Below are 18,473 nucleotides of genomic sequence, written 5' to 3'. Positions count from 1 at the left end.
ACATTTGGGAAGCAACAGACATTATTATTTATAAAAGTAGGTTTCTGGACCCAAGAATGGGTTTAAATACTAGCTCTGGGCTGTCATTTAAATATGGCATATTGAAAATATATATTTATCTCTTTTCCCTTCCAAAAACCTATAAAACAATATGAAAGGAATAGAAAAGGCAAAAATTCACAAAGACAAAGAGAATACGAGAGGAATCAATCACAAACAAATTATAAGACATACAAAGAAGTATGACCATGTTTAAGAAAAATGCAGTCAAATGAAACTCTCTGAATGAGGCCATATGCTAGATTTATTTGGTATTATAAATACATTATAAGAATTAAAAGAAAGTATGCCAACCTAAGGAAAAATATTGTGACAATGATTCAACAGATAGAGAATCTCAACAGAGAAAGAGAAAACGTTTTTTAAGAACTTTCCAACGATAGGAACTAGGAGTCCTTAAACAAATGGCTTTCTAGGGATGGAGCAGGGAAAATATAAGATGAATTTGAAGCATCTTGCAGTGCCAGGAAGTAAGGAAGTACTCAAAAAAACAAAATGATGAAGTATGTCAAAGGCAAGCAGGGGTCAAACGAAAAAGCTTCCAATGTCCAAAGGTGAAACAATTTGAGCACAAAATAAATACCATAATACTGGTTTGTAACCCATAGTATAATACAAATATAAACGAGTCCCCGTTGACATAACAAAGGAATTTAATAAATAAATGGGAGAACAAATATCCTGTACAGAAGAACTGCAAATAATTTATGTATGAATTTGTGTCTTGAGGAGGTAGAGAATAACTCCCCATCTCTTCAGCATAGGCTTGCTTCCAAGGAGGACAGCATAGGGAAATTTTTAAACTATACAGTGGAGAAATCTGACAAATACTACCTTAGCCAGGTGATCAAGGTTAACAAAATCAGTGATAAGTTAAGGTGACAGTATGAACCTTAGACATCTTAAAAATGGTTAATTCACATTCACCCCTGTGCTCTTCTTCCCAAAACCCATAACCTCAGTCTAATCATGAGAAAAACATCAGACAAATCTTGAGAGGAAAAGTCTACAAAATACTTAACCACTACTCAGAACTGTCAAGGTCATCAAAACCATGGAAAGTCTGAGAAACTGTTACAACTCAGAAGAACCTGAAGAGAAATGACAATTAAATATCTGAAGAAATAGTGGCCACTTTCCAAACTTTATGAAAAGCATTAATGTAGAGTAGGATAATCATGAAGAGAACCAACCTACTCGTGAAAAACTAAGTCAAAAAGAAAATTTTGAAAACAGGAAAAAAACCCCAACAACTCACCATATACAGAGGAAAAACAGTATGATTAATGGCTGACTTTTCATGAGAAACAACAAAAGTAAGAAGATTCAAAGTACTGAAAGAAAAACCAAGAATTCTATATCCATCAAAACTACCATTCAAAAGGAAGCCAAAATAAAAATATTCCCAGATAAGCAAACACCAAGATAATTCAATGAAAGCAAACCTGCCTTACAAGAAATACCGAAGGAAGTCCATCTAGCTAAAAAGATATGCCAAAGGGTAACTTGAATCCACAGAAAGAAATGAAATACACAGGAAATGATAAATATGAGGATAAATATAAAGGAATCTACAAATACATTTTCTCTATTATTCTAATTCCTTTGAAAAATGTGGGACTGCATTTAAAAAATCGTAACACTGTATTGTTGAGTTTATGACATATATAGATGTAATATATATGACAATACAAGAAGAAAAAGACATAGTGCTATATTGGAACAAAGTTGTTCTATTTTACCAAAATTAAGTTAATTTTAACGTGAAGTAGTTTGTGATAAGTCAAGATGAATACTGTAATAAAGAAAGCAAACACTAAGCAAATAACTAAAGTAATACAGTTTTTAAAATCAAGATAAAAATGTAAATGATGCCCTAAAAAGTACTGGTTGAGGGACTTCCCTGGTGGCACAGCGGTTAAGAATCCCCCTGCCAATGCAGGGGACACACGTTTGAGCCCTGGTCCGGGAAGATCCCACATGCCGCAGATCAACTAAGCCTGTGCGCCACAACTACCAAAGCCTGGGCGCCTAAAGCCCGGGCTCCGCAACAAGAGAAGCCACTGCAATGAGAAGGCCAGGCACCGCAACGAAGAGTGGCCTCCGCTGGCGGCAACTAGAGAAAGCCCACACACAGCAATGAAGACCCAACACAGCCAAAACTAAATAAATCAATAATTTTTAAAATGTACTGGTTTAACAAAAAAGAAGACAGTAAAGGAGAAAAATAACTTGAGACATACAGAAAACAAATATCAAAATGGCAGACATTAAATTCAGTCATATCAATAAATTACATTAAATAAGAATGGACTAAACAATCAAAAGGCAGAAAATAGAAGGCCAGACATAAAAAGAAACCTCAACTATATATAAGTGACACACTTTAGATACAAAGACACAAAAAAATGTTTCCCTTTAGACAGAAAAATTTAAGACAAATATTTTTTTAAAAACCCAACGAGGGATATTTCATAATGATAAAAGGGTCAATACTTCAAGGAGTTATAATAAGTATAAATTACATGCCTTTAATACTAAGGCACCAAAATACATGAAGCAAAAAACTGTCAAAACTGAAAAGAGAAATAGACAATTCAACAATTATTTTTGGAGATTTCAATAACTCTATCTCAAGAATTAATACAACTAGACAGAAAATCAGTAAGTATACAGAAGACTAAACACTATCAACTAACTATTTAACTGACATTTAGAGAACACTCATCCAAAACAGCAGAATACACATATTTTCCAAGAGCACACAGAACATTCCCTAGGATAGTCTACATTCAAGACCATAAAGTAATAAGTTCAATAAATTTAAAAGGACTGAAATCATACAGAAAACATTCTTCAACCACAAAATATTTAATTAGAAAACAGAAAAACAGGAGACATTCCAAATATTTGGAAACTAAATAACATGCTTCTGAATAACTCAGGAATCAGAAATCATAAGAAATATTAGAAAAAATCTTGAATTGAATGAAAATAAAAATACAATGTATCAAAACTGATGAGATGAAATTAAAGAAGTGCTAAGAAGAAAACTGGTAATTCAAATGCTTATATTAGAAATGCAGAAATATCTAAAATTAATCAACTAAGTTTTGACTTTATAAAAGTAGGAAAAGCAAAGCTTATCAAATCCAAAATAAGCAGAAGGAAAGAAATGATAAATATCAAAGTGGAAATCAATGTAACAGAAAACAGAAACATAATGTAGACATTCAAAGAAACCAAAAGCTGGTTTTTTGGAAAGATCAACAAAATGTATAAACCTTTAGCTAGACTACCAAGAGACAGAGAGACAGAAAGACAGAGACAGAGAGGAGAGACATAAATTAGCAAATAAGGAATGAAAAGAGGAACATCACTATAGATCATGCTAAAATTAAAATCCTTATAAGGAGCTATTAACAACTTTATAAAAATACACAACCTAAATGAAAAGGACAAATTCATAGAAAAACACAAATTACCAAAGCTGACTCAATAAGAAACAGAAAAATCTCAATAGATTGATAACATGTTAAGAAAAATTTATTTGGTAATTTAAAGTCTTCCCCAAAAGATAACTCCAAACCCAGATGGCTTCACTAGTATATTGAACATTTAGCAAGAAAAAGTAACAATCCTACACAAAGAGTTTCTGTAAATAGTGGAGGAAAAAACACTTCCCATCACATTCTCTGAGGCTAGGATTGCCATGACATGAAAGCCAGACAAAGACATCACAAGAAAATTACACACCAATATCCCTTATGAATACATCCTTAATAAGAATTCAACAACACATAAAAATGATTTTACACTACGAACAAGTGCGAATTAACCCAGGAATGTAAAGTTGGTTTAATATCCAAAAATTAATTAATGTAATAAACCATATTAATAAAAAATGAAAGCTACATGATCATCTCAGTGAATGCCCCCAAAGAAGCATTTATTTAACCAAATTAAAAGTACATGCGTGCTAAAAACTCTCAATAAACTAGAAATAGAAGAGAACTTCTTCAACCTGATAATGAGGATTTATGAGAAACCTACAACTACATCATACGTAATAGTGAAAGACTGAATGTTTTCCCCCTAAGATCAAGAACAAAATAAGGATATACAATGTCACAACTTCTATTAATGTTATATTGTAGGATCTAGTCAGTGCAATAAGGCAAGAAAAAGAAATTAAAGACATCTGTATTAGAAAGCAAGAAGTAAAACAATCTCAATTTGCAGAGGACATGAGCCTTTATGTAAAATATCCTAAAGAACAACAGCAGCAAAAAAGAAAACACTAATAGGAAAATACGCATAGGAAAGTTGCGCAAGATCATAAAAAATTATAAAATAAAATATATAAAAAATTGATTGTATTTCTACATACTAGCAAAAATACTAACAAAAATGAAATAAAATAACTCCATTCACTATGGCTTCAAAAAGAGTACTTAGGAAAATATTTAAGAAAAGAAATGCAAGACCTATTTTCTAAAAACTAAAAAATACTGTTGAGAGAAATTAAAGCAGATAGAGACACATACCATATTCATGGATCATATACAATATTGTAAAGATGGCAATTCTTCCCACAATGACTTATAGATTCAAGGCATTACTATAAAAATGCTTGCAAGCTTTCTTTTTTTAGAAACTGGCAAGCCTACCCTAAAAAGTTATTTGGAAAGCAATTCTGAAAGAGAACAACAACATTAGAGAACCTACATTAATTGATTTCGAAACTTGCTATAAAGCTACAGTAGTTAAAACAGTGTGGTGCTGGAGTAAGAACAGACATGTAGATATCAAAAGAACAGGACAGAGTCCAGAAATAAACCCTTACATCTATGATTAATTGACCGTGAACAGGCAGCAAGGATAGTCTCTTAAAAGCTACCCTCTTCAACAAATGGGGCTGTGATAAATGGATATTTATATGCAAATAAATAAATTTATATTTTTGATTCATACCATACATAAAAGGTATCTTAAAAGGAATTAAAACCTAAATGTGTGTCAAACTGAAAAACTATAACATTTTGAAGAATATCTTATGACACAGGGTATAAAAGGATTTCACAAACAAGATCAAAAAGCACAAATCAATTTGGCCAATTAAATGCTTTTTCCTTGGTCTTTGAATCTTAAACAAGTGATTTTAAAATGTAGGGATGGCTGAGTGTCATTTAACATAATCAGGGCGGCAACATGTTGACCAGACCGTTTCCATCAAAAGACCACTGCCGTGGCTCCTGGGACCTAGTCTCTGATACTTGACCATGTCCCAGCCTGGTCATCTAACCACCCATCACTTTTGCTCCCAATATTTTACTTAAAATTTACTTTGCTTAAGTTAGCCAGAATCAAATTCTATTTCTTACAACTGAAAATATCTTGAAATATCAAGTTTCCCATTCAACAGAAATTTTCAAAAGTTTTCCATTTTGAGTAGGATGTCTTAATTCCTGGAAATCAAAATTCAGTATAACATTTCTGTATATGTAACACTTTCTAAAAATTCTACATGACGGCAAATAGCTTCAAGACTTGATTTGAATATGCACTCACTGCAAATGTTCATCAGGATCAAAATCAAGATAGCAAATGAAGTACCTAGCTCTTTCCCGGGCAGCATCTTCCCGGGCTTTTTCCTTTTCTTGCCTCTGTTGCTCAATTCGGGCTTCTTGTTCTTTCCTCTTCATTAACAATTCTTCTACACGGGCCTGCCGTTCTGCTTCTAGAGCTCTCTTACGTTCCTAATGTCAGAAATATTTTAAAAGATGTTAGAATTATGTGTAAGATGAAAATGATTAAAGGTGACACAGCTTTGACATATACTTATATATTCAAGCCAAATAGATCCCTGGCTTCTCATTAGGTATGCTTCTCAGAATTTAAATAAAATCAAATACCAATACTATCTGGTTTTCATATGTCATTTACCAGTGTTACAAATAATTAGAAGAATAAATGCTGGGCTTCCCTGGTGGCGCAGTGGTTAAGAATCCTCCTGCCAATGCAGGGGACATGGGTTCGAGCCCTAGTCCGGGAAGATCCCACATGCCACGGAGCAACTAAGCCCGTGCGCCACGACTACTGAGCCTGCACTCTAGAGCCCGGAGCCACAACTACTGAGTCAGCGTGCTGCAACTACTGACGCCCACACGCCTAGAGCCCATGCTCTGCAACAAGAGAAGCCACCGCAATGAGAAGCCAGCGCACCACAACGAAGAGTAGCCCCCACTCGCCACAACTAGAGAAAGCCCGCACGCAGCAATGAAGACCCAACACAGCTAAAAATAAATAAAATAAAATAAATTTATTTAAAAAAGAATAAATGCTATTTTAAGCAAGATACTATCTTATTAGAACCTGATACATATTTTATGGTTAATCACTTCTAAAGCCTTGTGTTTGGACATGGTTATAGAAATAACAGAACATGATGAAGAAAGCATAATTAACAGATTTTATTTCTGAACTAAGCTTCCATATAGGACTTAAGTGAAGAAAAGCTTGTAGCAGGGAGAAAGAGGCATTGTAATATAGCATAGTGGGTAAGAGAGTGGACACTGTATTAGATTCCCTGATTTTGTTTCCTGATTACATTATTTACCAGCTGGGTGACCCTGGTCTAGTTATATTATATATGTGACTTAGTTTTCTGGAAGACAAGTAACAATAGTGCTTATTTCTTAGGATATTGTGAAGCACACATGAGATAATACATGAAAAGCACTTACATAGGGGTTGGCATATACTAAATTCTCAATAATTATCATCATCATCATCATTAATGGAGAAGATACTTCATTAAAATACTGTGATATATACTTCCTGTGTATTTTTGCCTACTAGGAGTACTTAGCTAATTTTCACCGTATTACTAGATGTATTGATATATTTCTTTCAATTCATCCCCATCCCCCAGGGAGCTCACACAACATCTCTCTGGTCCCTACTCTTTATGATAAATGGAACACACTACACTGATCTAGGCTCTAGTAACCACTACTTACATAGCCTTGGGCAAGTCATTTTACCTTAAAGAGACCCAGTTTGCTGTGAGATCTAAATTATTAACACAGGTAAGTACTTAGCAAAGTGTTTAGTACATAGTAAAGTGTTCGGTAAATGAGAGCAGAAAAGAAATGCTAAAGCAGTTTCTGTTTAGATAACACTGGGGAGAGATGCTAATATTCCTAATAGTTAACTAAGTTACTAATAAGCTCACAATGGTAACTTTATATCTACAACAAGCTGTATCTACCCAGGGGAAGAAAACCTTTTTAAAGTAGTAACACAAAAGTGTCCCTATTTCTTTTCTTTCTTTTTTTTTTGGCAGGGGGCCTGAGAACTAGAGGGAATGCACTGAATTCATGAGGGCACATCTGACAGATCATAGACTGTTGCAGGTGGGCAATTAAATTTTAAATATAGTCTTTACTTTCTAACATACTATTCATGAACTGGTTATGGCTATTTCTCATTACTAAATATAACATGTAGAAACTTTTTTAGTTATATACTCTCTGAAAAACTCAAGAGTAAAAAACAATCAAACCTGGTACAGAAAATTTTCTCCAATAAAAAACATGAACAGGGACTTCCCTGGTGGTCCATTGGCTAAGACTCCACACTCCCAATGCAGGGGGTCTGGGTTCAATCCCTGGCCAGGGAACTATTCCCTCATGCATGCCTCAACTAAGAGTTTACATGCTGCAACTATGAGTCCACATGCCACAGCTAAGAACTCCACATGCAGAAACTAAAGATCCCACATCCGCAACGAAGATCCCATGTGCCACAACTAAGACCTAGTGCAGCCTAAATAAATAAATAAATATTTAAAAACACAAACAAAAGAGTTTTCCCTTAAACTCAAATTTATTTTTAAAAAATCTGCATTATGTCTGAAAACACAACTTTCACACTAAAATGCAAAAGGTTAAAGCATAAAATATAAAGAATTAAACCAGAACTTTTCATTTCATATTTTATAAAACCAAAATCTTGAGGGATATACTTTTAAAAATTATAAGTTGGTCTTATAAATGAAATTTATTAATATTATATACAAACAGTTACTTTATGTGTATGTGCAATGTAGCTACGTTGTACGCAAAAATATGATGTCAACTTGCTGATTGTTTTTACGGATATAAGAAATACTCCAACATTGTACTAATAGAAATAACTGGACTTCAAAAAATATCCAATCTTCTAATTTCTGTTTTTAATAAGTGGAAGAGAAAATTGGTAACTGTATACCTAATGAGTAAAATTAGTAAATTCACCTAGTGTTTTCCTTTCTAAAATTTAAGTTTCCTAAAGATAGGAAACTTTGTACCCCACAAAAGCATCTTGTACAGGGAAGGAGTTCGATAAATATCTATTAAAAAATGAAGCGTAACTTTATAATATTCATTATAAATCTATATACTCACAAATAAAAAGCATAAACCTACAGCAAATGAACTGTAAAGATATCTAACTCTCAACCCTTCTGAAACCTCTCAGACTCCCATGTACTTTGTTTCACAGTCAACGATGTGTTTATGGCAGCCTAAGAAAGGATTTTGCAACCCCGCCCTTTATGCCTACAAATCAGAAGATTAGGGCAAGAGGACAAGGCAGAATATCTAAGAAAACTGGGCTTAAAACTAATCCATCAATAATTTATATGGCAAAAAAGGGAAATTGAGAATATATGACGGCAGCATTAACTTAGTATTTCACTTACAAAAAACAAGAATCACAATTGCCTTTAACAATTTAACATTTATGTGAATGTTTCAAGAATAAAAGTAAAGCAGATGGAGGGCCTCTGAATTCTTTATTAAGTCAGTATCTTACTATTATTGTATTTACAGAATGTTTGGCATTATCTCCTTGCACATATAGTAATGACTACATATTTAAAAAAAATTTTAATTTTATATATATGTTATATATTACCAATGAATTTTTCTAGTATCAGTTATCTCGATTAAACTTATGTACATACATTTTAAATTTTTCACTGAAAATTAAATCCATAGGAAATTTCTACATTTTTAAAGATAAAAATAAGTCTGAGTAGTCAAAAAAAATTTTAAGTGTTAGTGAGTTCAGAAGATTCCTTACTACTTTCAGAAAATAACTGCTTTCCTTTACGCCTTAATAAATGTTCCAAATTATAAAATAAGAGTCGTCATTTTTAAACAGAAGATAACTGTTATATTTCAAATCTTCAAATCTGCAAAATAAATGCAGAAAAAGTAACTAAAGATGTCTACTCAAAAATATACAATATTACTCATATATTTCCCCCCAAAATCCAGTTAAGAAGTTACCTCTTCCACTGAACTTTCCCTGACATTCCCCTCCCACCAAGAGAGCTAATTATTCCCTACTCTGTGATACCACTGTAACCTATACAGTACAGGTTTCTATTACACTTTCACACTATGTTGTATTATTTGCCATAAAGGCAAAGATCATATCTCATTTACTTCTGAATTATTAATGCCTAATGGTTGCTCAAAAGTAACACACAATTTTCAAAATAATAATTATTTTTTTAACATCTTTATTGGCGTATAAAAAAATAATTATTTTTATAAATTGGTTTGATGCAGAAAAAGAAAGAGTAATAAAGCTGAAGGGATGGCTCAAATTAAAAATTCAAATATCCTATTTCATTTACTCATTTAAGAATGTTAGTTAATGAGTAATTAACTTTTAAATGATAAAAATGAATTTTTTACTATTCCTTTGAGAGGAAAAGCTAAAGTTTCTCTAAAAGTAGTATCCTGTATTTTTAAACGTAAGTTAGCTTGACACTCAGATTAAAATGAGACCTTGAACTCAAATCAAATAGAGATTGGGGTGAATATGGGACTGCTTGCTAGTGTACAAAAAGAGCATAAAGTAACCAATAAACTTGAAAACTGTAATGATATTTTAATTTCCTAAAATTACCAGTGACATGAAGAAGCATGAAACATTAATAACATCCCTAGCTTTTAACATAATAACAAAGCTCTTCATGGTCAGGTCCCTAACTCTACATGCCATACTCACTCATCTCCTGCATAGAATGCCTACTTTGCACCATTTACGACTGTCTCAGTTTTCAAAACTTAGTTGAGGCACCGCCTCCTCCAGGAAACTTTTCCTGATGTTCTCACGTCTTTGCCACTCTCAATTTGAGTAACAGGTTCTCCTTTGTGCTTCCAAAAACGTCTTTACTGTTACACTAATCCTACGGGTTAAGATTTGTTTACATATATGTCTTCCCATTGAGATCAAGGATATATCTTTTTCATGTCCTTGAGCAAAGCACAGCACACAGATTATAGCAGTAATTCAATAAACGATGACTGAATGAATAAACAAATAAATATTAGTCATAATAGATAAAGTATGTCTGCATCCATATTTGATCTTGAGGAAGATTTAAATAGTTTAAAACCATCACTAAAGTTTATGTGTTAAGTCTTCTTCCCATCCTGAAAATGGTAGCTAACTTAGGGTATGCTACAGAGGTTAAAGTACCTGATGACACTGCCCAATATATGACAGGTGCTCCTTGTCATAAGCATTAAGATTGCCCAGTTACTAAGGCTATATACATTGGTTCAAACACAATCCATTTGTAAGGGAAGAAAGGAACATATTCTTGCCCAACCCAATTAGAAAAGAATAGATAATAATCTGTCCAGAGCAATTTAGTCCTTCATCTAGTTGAGACTAGAGATTCAAATTGACAAAAACACTGATACCCTTTCTGAAGGAGTACACACTGCCTTGGCAATCAGACTTCCCATTTCCAAACCGTGCTACACTAAACCATGCATCCTTGGGAACACAGACTTGGCCTTACTCCTTTTTGTATCCTCAGCACCTGGCTCAGAGCCTAGGAAATGGCTGGTGCTCAATAAATGCTTGCTGAATAAAATTCTACCTGAACAGCTTCATCACGTGCTTGCTTTTCTTCCTGTCTTCGCTGACGCTCTTCCTGTAACTCATTAAGCCTCTGCTCATATTCCTTCAATTTTGATAAAACATCATGGCGTTTGTTCTGGGCTTCGAGGGTATTTATAAAGGCAATTTCGTTTACCTGCAATAAAAAAAAAGAGAAAGTGAGTTTCAAATCAGGTTAATTCTAAGGCACATCACAAAAATAAGAAACTTAACAGTCTTTATATAATAATACAAACCAGCTTTAAGCATAGACCAAAAACTGAACGACTTATAGTCTTTTCTTTCAATACTTATCCCCCAAATGGATAATAATCCAGTGTACATAGCAAACCCATAGGCCGCAGTAAGAAGTGATTTAAAGAAGTGGTCCCCAACCTTTTTGGCGCCAAGGACTGGTTTCGCGGAAGACAGTTTTTCCACAGACGGGGGTGGTGAGAGGATGGTTCAGGCATTAATGCGAGTGATGGTACAGGCGGTAATGCAAGTGCTGTTCAGGTGGTAAGGGAAGTGATGTGGAGCAGCAGATGAAGCCGCTTGGTTGGCCGCCACTCACCTCCTGCTGTGTGGCCTGGTTCCTAACAGACCACAGGACTGCTAACAGTCCGCGGCCTGGGGGTTGGGGCCCCCTGATTTAGAGTAAAGGTCTGCCATTGAAATATATTTTTTTAATTGAAGCATAGTTGATTTACAATGTTATGTTAGTTTCGGTGTACAGCAAAGTGATTCAGTTATACATATACATATATTCTTTTCCATTATAGTTTATTACAGGATATTGAATATAATTCCCTGTGCCATACAATATGACCTTGTTGTTTATCCATTCTATATATAATATCAATAATTTGCATCTGCTAGTCCCAAATTCCCAATCCAACCCTCCCCCTTGGCGACCACAAGTCTGTTCTCTATGTCTGTGAGTCTGATTCTGTTTCATAGATAAGTTCATTTGTGTCATAGCTTAGATTCTACGAATAATGATATCATATGGTATTTGTCATCTCTTTCTTACTTCACTTAATGTGATAATCTCTAGGTCCATCCACGTAGATGCAAATGGTATTATTTCATTCTTTTTATGGCTGAGTAATATTCCATTGTATATATTTAGATCTTCTTTATCCATTCATCTGTCAATGGACATTTAGGTTGTTTCCATGTCTTGGATACTGTAAATAGTGCTGCTATGAACATAGGGGTGCATGTATCTTTTTGAATTATAGTTCTGTCCAGATATATGTCCAGGAGTGGAATTGCTATATCATATGGCAACTCTATTTTTAGTTTTCTGAGGAACCTCCATACTGTTCCCCATAGTGGCTGTACCAATTTACATGGTCACCAATTTTGTAGGAGGGTTCCCTTCCTTCCACACCCTCTCCAGCATTTGTTATTTGTAGACTTTTTAATGATGGCCATTATGACCAGTGTAGGATGGTACCTCATTGTAGTTTTGACTTACATTTCTCTAATAATTAGTGATGGTGAGCAACTTTTCATGTGCCTGTTAGCCATTTATATTGTCTTCTTTGGAGAAATGCCTATTTAGGCCTCCGCTGAAATGTTTTTAAGAGACAAATTAAGATTTTTATAGAAACCATTTTATAATTACTTAATATCATTGTGATTTGACATTATACAAGTTACATTAATTTTAATAGGTATGTACATTATTCTAATGAGTTTGAGATGACAAAACTTAAAGTAAACAAACAAATCATTTTTCTTCAACATACACCAAATAAGTGACAATTAGGTACAAGATATTAAACTATATACCTCATCCTCAACTTCACATATATTGAGTCTGAACAGTCAAGTTTTGCTAGAGAGTACAGTTTTTTTAATAGATCTTTATTGGAGTATAATTGCTTCACAATACTGTGTTAGTTTCTGTGGCACCACGAAGTGAATCAGTCATACGCATACACATGTTCCCATATCCCCTTCCTCTTGAGCCTCCATCCCATCCTCCCTATCCCACCCCCCTAAATCATCACAAAACACCGAGCTGATCTCCCTGTGCTATGCTGCTGCTTCCCACCAGCCAACTGTTTTATATGCAGTAGTGTATATATGCTGATGCTACTCTCACTTTGCCCCAGCTTTGCCCTCCCACCCTATGTCCTCAAGTCCATTCCTTATGTCTACCTCTTTATTCTTGCCCTGCAACTAGGTTCATCAGTACCATTTTTGTTTTTTTAGATTCCATATATATGTGTTAGCATACAGTATTTGTTTTTCTCTTTCTGACTAACTTCACTCTGTATGACTCTAGGTCCATCCACCTCACTACAAATAACTCGATTTCATTTTTTTTATGGCTGAGTAATACTCTATTGTATGTGTCACGTCTTCTTTATCCATTCATCTGTCGATGGACATTTAGGTTGGTTCCATGTCCTGGCTATTGTAAATAGTACTGCAATGAACACTGTGGTACATGACTCTTTTTGAATTATGGTTTTCTTAGGGTATATGCTCAGTAGTGGAATTGATGGGTCATATGGTAGTTCTATTTTTAATTTTTTTAAGACACCTCCACACCATTTTCCATAGTGGTTATATCAATTTACACTCCCACTAACATAATTAAATGAAATATAAACAAAGAAAACAATAGCAAAGATCAATAAAACTAAAAGCTGTTTCTTTGAGAAGATAAACAAAATTGATAAACCCTTAGCCAGACTCATCAAGAAAAAAAGGGAGAGGACTCAAATCAATAAAATTAGAAATGAAAAATGAGAAATCACAACTGACACCACAGAAACACAAAGGATTATAAGATACTACTACAAACAACTATAGGCCAATAAAATGGACAATCACAAGAAAATGGACAAATTGTTGGAAAGGTAAAACTTTCCAAGACTGAACCAGGAAGAATTAGAAAATATAAACAGACCCAACACAAGTAATGAAATTGAAGCCATAATTAAAAATCTTCCAAGGGCTTCCCTGGTGGCGCTGTGGTTGAGAGTCCGCCTGCCAATGCAGGGGACATGGGTTTGTGCTCGGTCCGGGAAGATCCCACATGCTGCGGAGCAGCTGGGCCAGTGAGCCATGGCCGCTGAGCCTGCACGTCCGGAGCCTGTGCTCCGCAACGGGAGAGACCACAACAGTGAGAGGCCCGCGTACCACACAAAAAAAAAATCTTCCAAGAAACAAAAGTCCAGGACCAGATGGCTTCACAGGCGAATTCTATCAAACATTTAGAGAAGAGCTAACACCCATTCTTCTCAAACTCTTCCAAAATACTGCAGAGGGAGAAACACTCCCAAATTCATTCTATGAAGCCACCATCACCCTGATACCAAAACCAGAAAAAGATTATCATAAAAAAATAAAATTACAAACCAATGTCACTGATGAACATAGATGCAGAATCCTCAACAAAATACTAGTAAACAGAATCCAACAGCACATTAAAAGAATCATACACCATGATCAAGTGGGATTTATCCCTGGGATGCAAGGATTCTTCAATATATGCAAATCAATCAATGTGATACACCAGATTAACAAATTAAGGAATAAAAACCATATGATCATCCTAATAGATGCAGGAAAAGCTTTTGACAAAATTCAACACCCATTTATGATAAAAACTCTCCAGAAAATGGGCATAGAGAGAACCTACCTCAACATAATAAAGGCCGTTTATGACAAAACCACAGCAAGCATCATACTCAATGGTGAAAAACTGAAATCATTTCCACTAAGATCAGGAACAAGACAAGGATGTCAACTCTCACCACTCTTATTCATCATAGTTTTGGAAGTCCTAGCCACAGCAATCAGAGAAGAAAAAGAAATAAAAGGAATACAAATTGGAAAAGAAGAAGTAAAACTGTTACTGTTTGCCAATGACATGACACTGTAAATAGAAAATCCTAAAGATGCCACCAGAAAACTACTAGAACTAATCAATGAATTTGATGAGGTTGCAGGATACAAAATTAATGCACAGAAATCTCTGGCATTCCTATACAGCAACAATGAAAAATCAGACAGAGCAATTTATGAAACACTCCCATTTACCACTGCAACAAAAAGAATAAAATACCCAGGAATAAATGTGCCTGAGGAGGCGAAAGACTTGTACTCATAAAACTATAAAACACTGATGAAAGGAACCACAGATGAATAAACAGATGGAGGAATATACCATGTTCTTGGACTGGAAGAATCAATATTGTGAAAATGAACATACTACCCAAGGTAATTTACAGATTCAATGCAATCCCTATCAAACTACCAATGGCATTCTTCAAAGAATTAGAACAAAATATTTACAATTCATATGGAAACGTGGAAGACACCAAATATCCAAAGCAATCTTGAGAAAGAAAAATGAAGTTGGAGGAATCAGGCTCCCCGACTTCAAACTATACCACAAAGCTACAGTAATCAAGGCAGTATGGTACTGGCACAAAAACGGAAATATAGATCAATGGTAAAGGAGAGTAAAGTTTTTATGAGTAAACTACAGTTAATGATAAAAAACTGGAAAATGTCTGTTGGGGTCAAATTTCTCATTCTTGAAAGCCAGAAGGAAGACATGCCACAGTGAAAAAGGTAGAGTGAAATTGGGAAGTAAACAAATTCTGAAGCTTACTCTCTCTGAAAGAAGTATAGACTCCAGGAATCCATGTTGGATGAAATAAAATCTATCACTAGATATGTTACAAACTGAAACAACAAAGTTTGAATACAGTTCTAGCAAAGATTTCCCAATCTCCATTCCATGTAACTACTTTCATAAGTAAATTAACAATATAATCATTTCTCAAGGTATACTGAAAGTATAAGACAAACAGGTATGCTCAAGGAAAATTAATCATAATGTATCAAGGGTCACATGTTAAACATAATCAAGATGAAAGAAAAAGAAATGAGACCTAATGCTCCAGACAAAATAAATAAAATAAAATTCAGAGGGAGGAGGAAGAATGTGCAAAAGCAGCATAAAAAATACAATCTGTGATGTTGGTCAAATGCTACAAAATTTTAGTTATGCTAGTTGAATATGTCTGGAGACGTAATGTACAGCATGGTGATAATAGTTAATAGTACTGTACTATATACTTGAAATTTGCTAAGAAGATAGGTCTGAAATCTTCTTAGTGTGTGTGCACGCACACACACACAGTAACCAAGTAGAGGTAACAGATATTTTAATTAGTTGGATTGTAGCGATCATCCCACAATGTATATGTATATCAAAATATCAAGTGTGGGCTTCCCTGGTGGCGCAGTGGTTGAGAGTCCGCCTGCCGATGCAGGGGACACGGGTTCATGCCCTGGTCCGGGAAGATCCCATATACCACAGAGCAGCTAGGCCTATGAGCCATGGCCGCTGAACCTGCGCGTCTGGAGCCTGTGCTCCGCAACGGGAGAGGCCACAACAGTGAGAGGCCCGCGTACTGAAAAAACAAAAAAAAATCAAGTTGTACACCTTAATAAATACAATTTTGATATGTCAATGATATATTAATCAAACTGTAAGTAAGTAAAAAAATAAATAAGACGTTTCCTGGAAATTAACTGGAAGAAAACATAACCAAAGAAACAGCAGAATATCTCCTAGGCAAACTTTGTAATGTAAAAAGAAGTCAACACGAACCTGAATTTAAAGGTGCAAAAAAGATGATAAAATGACATGATAAAATAAAGGAAGACTAGAGAGTTAAGGAAACTTAGGCCAAAGTAACACAATCACAGAATTAATTAAATTAGAAAAAGCATGAAACAGAGCAAAGATGGTAAAAAGTCGAATCACTAACAGAGGAAAGGCTTGCTATAATCACAGTTAATATGGACTTTAAAATGAAAATTTATGTGTAAGTAATAACTTTTGAACATGGAGAACAAGTTAAGATGATCTAATGTAAGAATAATATCTGTAAAGTTAAGAAAGACAAAATATTCCAATATATAATACAGAAAATTTTCCCTGAAAAAAAGAAATACTGAAAATTGAGAAAGCCCATTTTATTTCATGAAGAATTTATTCAGAAGATCAACACCAAGAATATCCTTATTAAATCACAAAACATTAAGGAACAAGCACAAATTTTTTAAGCTTCCAGGCAGTAAATGCAAGTCATCTATGAGAAAGAGGGAGAAAAAATCTGTCTGGCCTCAGGCTTCTCCACAGAATTAGTTAATGCTAGAAAAACATGGAATAATGCCTACAAAACTTTGAAGGAAAGATATTCTGAACCATGAATCTGATCTCTAGCCAAGATGTACTCAGAAATGCCACAGGCCTTTGATACCTAAGAACTCAAGGAATAGAGCACAACAACCTCTTCCTGAAAAAATTACTTGTTAATAAAATCCAGCCAACCAGGGCAAAACAAAGAACTCATGAATAGAGGATTAGGCAAGCTGTGCATCCATTCATACATAGAAGGAAAACTAAACTGTGGAATTTATAGTTTCAGAGCAAAATGTAAATGTTATAAACCTTAACAATGTAAAAATAATGAAACTATGAAAATTGTTGGGAGGAGATCTTGTGATAAAGAAACATTTATTACAAATTCAATAAGTCCCTCAATTTTACTTCCATGTCACTTCCTTCTCTTAAAATGGAACTAAAATAGAAATGAATACTTCTTATTAAGAAGTACCATGGATAGTATAATTCTTTTTTTAAAATTAATTAATTAATTAATTTTTTTGGCTGTGTTGGGTCTTTGTTTCTGTGTGAGGGCTTTCTCTAGTTGCGGCAAGCAGGGGCCATTCTTCATCGCAGTGTGCAGGCCCTTCACTGTCGCGGCCTCTCTTGTTGTGGAGCACAGGCTCCAGACCCGCAGGCTCAGCAGTTGTGGCCCACGGGCCTAGCTGCTCTGCGGCATGTGGGATCTTCCCAGACCAGGACTCAAACCCGTGTCCCCTGCATTGGCAGGCAGACTCTCAACCACTGCACCACCAGGGAAGCCTGATAGTATAATTCTATTTTATAAAGTTATCTATTCATTCAATCTGAACATTATTCTAAAGAGATTTCTGGAAGAGTATTTATAATGTCAATGGTAGCTATTTCTGAGGGTGGGATTTTGAGTTTCCTTTGCTACATATTGCTCGAATTCTTTAAAATGAGAATAAACCATTTTCATAACAATATGGCCACTATTCTACATATAAAACAGTATTAAAGAAAGCTAGAGTAATGCATTTATACTAAGAAAGACGAGAAAGTCCCTAAAGGTTTTTAAGTTGAGAGGTAATACAATAATGCCCTTAAGAAAGATTAATTTGAAGGGAGTAGGGACAAAAGGCAAGAATAACAACTGCAAATATTGATAAATGATCACAAGCTTTCCAAGTCTAGATTAATGGGAGACTAGTGATACCATTCATCTGAAATATGAATTTCAGGAAAGGCAAATGATTTGGGATACAGGGGTGGTGAGCTGATGAGTTTCACT

The 18,473-nt window shown here is 34.7% G+C and overlaps 1 protein-coding gene across 2 annotated transcripts in view; it reads right to left on the bottom strand.

The window, feature by feature from the left end:
- SCAPER (S-phase cyclin A associated protein in the ER) overlaps positions 1-18,473 on the bottom strand; it is a 493,568-nt gene that overhangs the window by 300,557 nt on the left and 174,538 nt on the right. For both annotated transcript variants that reach the window (XM_060170191.1, XM_060170192.1), the window contains exons 16-17: positions 11,012-11,167; positions 5,677-5,819 (exon numbers count right to left, since the gene is read on the bottom strand). In XM_060170191.1, coding sequence (XP_060026174.1) covers positions 5,677-5,819; positions 11,012-11,167 — 299 coding nt within the window. The remainder of the gene's footprint in view (positions 1-5,676; positions 5,820-11,011; positions 11,168-18,473) is intronic.

This window comes from Lagenorhynchus albirostris, chromosome 1, assembly GCF_949774975.1.
Source record: "Lagenorhynchus albirostris chromosome 1, mLagAlb1.1, whole genome shotgun sequence".
NCBI lineage: Eukaryota > Metazoa > Chordata > Mammalia > Artiodactyla > Delphinidae > Lagenorhynchus > Lagenorhynchus albirostris.
Note: the sequence above shows the minus strand (reverse complement) of the source record. Positions and strands in the feature narration are given on the sequence as shown.